Source organism: Triticum dicoccoides, chromosome 1B (assembly GCF_002162155.2).
Source record: "Triticum dicoccoides isolate Atlit2015 ecotype Zavitan chromosome 1B, WEW_v2.0, whole genome shotgun sequence".
NCBI classification, from domain to species: Eukaryota; Viridiplantae; Streptophyta; class Magnoliopsida; order Poales; family Poaceae; genus Triticum; species Triticum dicoccoides.
In genome coordinates, this window is record NC_041381.1 from 597,738,480 (window position 1) to 597,743,054 (window position 4,575).

Sequence of the window (4,575 nt, forward strand, 5' to 3'; positions counted from 1 at the left end):
CAAGGCACCTAGGAGGTGCCTTCCCCTGCTGGGACTCTTCCTTTAGGGTTTCCCCAGGCGCATGGGCCTCTTGGGGCTGGTGCCCTTGGCCCATGTAGGCCAAGGCGCACCCCCTACAGCCCATGTGGCCTCCCGGGGCAGGTGGCCCCACCCGGTGGGCCCCCGGGACCCTTCTGGTGGTCCCGGTACAATACCGATGACCCCGAAACTTGTCCCGATGGCCGAAATAGGACTTCCTATATATAAATCTTTACCTCCGGACCATTCCGGAACTCCTCGTGACGTCCGGGATCTCATCCGGGACTCCGAACAACATTCGGTAACCACATACAAGCTTCCTTTATAACCCTAGCGTCATCGAACCTTAAGTGTGTAGACCCTACGGGTTCGGGAGACATGTAGACATGACCGAGACGTTCTCCAGTCAATAACCAACAGCGGGATCTGGATACCCATGTTGGCTCCCACATGTTCCACGATGATCTCATCGGATGAACCACGATGTCAAGGACTCAATCGATCCCGTATACAATTCCCTTTGTCAGGCGGTATTTTACTTGCCCGAGATTTGATCGTCGGTATACCGATACCTTGTTCAATCTCGTTACCGGCAAGTCACTTTACTCGTTCCGTAACACATCATCCCGTGATCAACTCCTTGGTCACATTGCGCATATGATGATGTCCTACCGAGTGGGCCCAGAGATACCTCTCCGTTTACACGGAGTAACAAATCCCAGTCTCGATCCGCATAAAACAATAGATACTTTCGGAGATGCCTGTAGTGCATCTTTATAGTCACCCAGTTACGTTGTGACGTTTGATACACCCAAGGCACTCCTACGGTATCCAGGAGTTACACGATCTCATGGTCAAAGGAAGAGATACTTGACATTGGCAAAGCTCTAGCAAACGAACTACACGATCTTTGTGCTATGCTTAGGATTGGGTCTTGTCCATCACATCATTCTCCTAATGATGTGATCCCGTTATCAACGACATCCAATGTCCATAGTCAGGAAACCATGACTATCCGTTGATCACAACGAGCTAGTCAACTATAGGCTCACCAGGGACATATAGTGGTCTATGTATTCACACGTGTATTACGATTTCCGGATAATACAGTTATAGCATGAATAAAAGACAATTATCATGAACAAGGAAATATAATAATAATACTTTTATTATTGCCTCTAGGGCATATTTCCAACAATAACACCCCTTGTTTTGCACAACACGGAAACTTCAAAGAAGCAGGAAGAAAGCGAGGGTGCAAGGAGAATGTGAATTTGATGATTCCACCCATACTCTTCCGAAACGGATCCCCTCTTAATAGTACGGTTATCCCTATGACTCAATTCCACCGAAAAGAAACGAAGGAAAATAATTCGTCTAAAGTGAAGTCCTCGAGGGGTAACAATCGCATAGTGCCCTTATATTCGATAACCTGAAAAGCTTAATGCACATGATTAGTCCGCAAACGTATTGTCATCAATCACCAAAACAAACCGGGGAAAATAATGCCCTAACATGATCAACATTTTTTAAATACTTGTTCAAAAAATCTCAAATACTTATTCAATATTTTTAGATACTTGTTCAAAAAATTTCAAATGTTTTTTGTAGAGAGTTTTTGTAATATATATATTTGAAATATTTCAAAATAATAAGGAAATTACAAAAATAAAGTGAAATGGAATCCGAAAAAGTAAAAAAAAAAATAGGAAGAAGAGGCTGCGGCCTCCCGCGTGTGTGGGCCTTCCCAACTAGCTCGCCCCTTCCGCGAGTCAGAAGGCAGACGCGCTAAAGGCGAGATATAGGGACGCCATGCATCTAGCGCTCAAAATTGTGTCGACGCCTCTTCCCCGGCGGGTCGGCATCTTGCATGATTCCACGGGGTGGTCGATGATGTCGATGTCCAATCCATGCATATATGCACGGTGCGCGCTTCGAGAGCAGATTTCCGTCAGGATCTCCCCCCGCCGCTGAGTGCCTGAACTGTACCACCACCACACACGCAGTTATCACGTACTAGCAAGCCACTCCGTCGTCCTCCATCCTCGATCGTCGTTCCATGCGCGGCTCTGACACATGGCTGCGCCGGTCCTTCGTGTAGCTTCCATACGTGTCCGGTCGTGCCGACATTAATTCTCACCACGGCGCACATTCTTCAGCGGTGCGTATCCATATCAGGCGAAATTTGTCTTATGTGGAGCCTGTGCATCAGCTTATCTCGCTCCACATCAGGCAACGGCCGGCACGCGCGCCTTAAGTTCACCGCTAGCTGTGTGGTAGTGCTGCCTGCTGCGTCCGCTCCACTCTGCCAGCTAGCGCTCATGGCATCTCTTGAGCTCGACTCTACCCTAGTCCTCTGCCTCCTTTTCGTGGTATCTTGCTTCACCATCGTCCTCAGAGGCTTCGGATATGGCCGAAAGGGCACGCAGCCGCCTTCGCCGCCTGGGTTGCCCATCATCGGCAACCTGCACCAGCTCGGGCGGGGCCGTCCTCACCGGACTCTGGAGGCTCTTGCGCGGCGCCACGGCCCGCTCCTCCTCCTCCGCCTCGGCTCCGTGCGGGCCATCGTGGTCTCCTCGGCCTCGCTCGCCGAGGCGGTGCTGAGGACCCAGGACAACGTCTTCTGCAGCCGCCCGCAGCAGTACACGGCCCGCGGCACGCTCTACGGCTGCCGGGACGTCGGCTTCAGCGCCTACAACGAGCGGTGGCGCCAGCTCCGCCGCATCGCCGTGGTGCACCTCCTCAGCATGAAGCGGGTCGACTCCTTCCGCGCTCTCCGGGAGGAGGAGGTCGCGCGCTTCGTGGGACGGGTCCGCGCGGCGAGTGGGAGTGGCGCGCACGAGGGGCGTCGGGGAATCAACGTGACGGAGCTCATCATCACCTTAACCTACACCGTGATCTCCAGGGCTGCGTTCGGGAACAAGCTTGGTGGGGTGGAGCCGGTCATGGTCCGCGACATGATGAAGGAGCTCACTGACCTGCTCGGCACGATCGCCGTGAGCGACGTTTTTCCGAGACTAGGGTGGCTGGTGGACTGGGCGACGGGGCTCCAAGCGAGGGTGAAGAGGACGGCGGCCGAGCTCGACAGTATAATGGAGAGGACGATCACGGAGCACGAGGGGGACCCAGGAAAGGACGATGGCGAGGCTCCGGACCTCCTGGACGACTTGCTCTTGATCGCCAAGGATGGTGACCAGGGGTTTAAGCTGGATCGGATCGATGTGAAGGGAGTCATCTTGGTAAGTTTTTTTTGTTTTTCGTTTGTTGAATTTCATCTTGGTAAGTACTCACTCCGTCCAAATATTTTAGAGACACTTATTTTTGAGTTGGAGGAGTATTAAGAACAAGAACTCGTAGATCTATAGGAGCAGCCAGCACAATTTTCTTAGCCTATCTTCGTCTTGTTGCAGGACATGTTCATAGCAGGCACCGACACGACCTACAAGACGATAGAATGGACCTTGGCCGAGCTCATGAAGAATCCAAGAGAAATGGCAAAGGTGCAATCAGAGGTGAGACAGGTTGCTGCAGGCGCGCATGGAGGAGTCCTCGAGGAGGAGCTGGAAAAGATGAACCTCCTACAGGCGGCCATGAAGGAAACATTGCGGTTACACCCGCCGGTGCCGCTCCTCATCCCACGCGAATCCATTCAGGATGCACAGCTACACGGCTATGACATCCCGGCCAAGACCCGGGTCATGGTCAACACGTGGGCCATAGGGAGGGACGGCGAGTCGTGGGAGAACGCCGAAGAGTTCCGGCCAGAAAGGTTCCTCGGCAGGACCATCGACTACAATGGCAAGGACCCTCGGTTCCTACCGTTCGGCGCGGGAAGGAGGGGGTGCCCCGGTATTGCCTTTGGGACACGCCTCGCAGAGCTCATGCTGGCTAACATGATGTACCATTTCGACTGGGAGCTACCGGATGGCGAGGATCCCGAGTCATTTGAGGTTGTTGAGTCCAGTGGCTTGTCGCCTGGCCTTAAGTCTGCCTTGATCCTTGGTATAAAACCTCTGTAAGCATACATGGACTGTGTTGGGAGTAATTGAGTAGTTGCTAATTAATTTCCTACTCCTTCTGTCCCGTAATGTAAGACGTTTTCCAACACTAGTGTAGTGCTAAAAATGTCTTATATTATGGAACGGAGGGAGTAGATTTGAGGTGGCGATGGCTTTTATGAAGTCGGGCTGTGAAAGCTATTATTTGAAACAACATTCTCGTTTCAAAATGCACTTGAAAGCTACTGTATAAGTTTATGGATCCTAACCGGGCCAACCATGCAGTTACGAGTTAGGCCCAACTTCATGCAGCACACTGGATCGAACTGGCTCGGCAGCCCAATCACATCAAGCTAGTGGGCAAGCAGGAGCTAGACATTTCATTGTGCTCGTAACCATGCCGCTGCGCGCATGTATGCACCTTCCGCCCAAAAATAAAATAAAATCAGTCTTGATGAGTCTCAGTCGCCCGAGACTCGGTTATGTCTTAGTCAAAACAATATTCATGAGATCTTATATTAACATCTGCAATTTTTCTTTGAGGTAAATACACTAGTGG

The 4,575-nt window shown here is 51.5% G+C and overlaps 1 protein-coding gene across 1 annotated transcript; it reads left to right on the top strand.

The window, feature by feature from the left end:
- Window positions 1–2,237: 2,237 nt before the first annotated feature.
- Window positions 2,238–4,230, top strand: LOC119348988 (cytochrome P450 71A1-like). The gene is made up of 2 exons (XM_037616998.1): window positions 2,238–3,257; window positions 3,429–4,230. Exons 1-2 carry the CDS (start codon window positions 2,340–2,342, stop codon window positions 4,035–4,037), a joined length of 1,527 nt encoding a protein of 508 aa, XP_037472895.1. The 5' UTR covers window positions 2,238–2,339; the 3' UTR covers window positions 4,038–4,230.
- The last annotated feature ends 345 nt before the right edge of the window (window positions 4,231–4,575 follow it).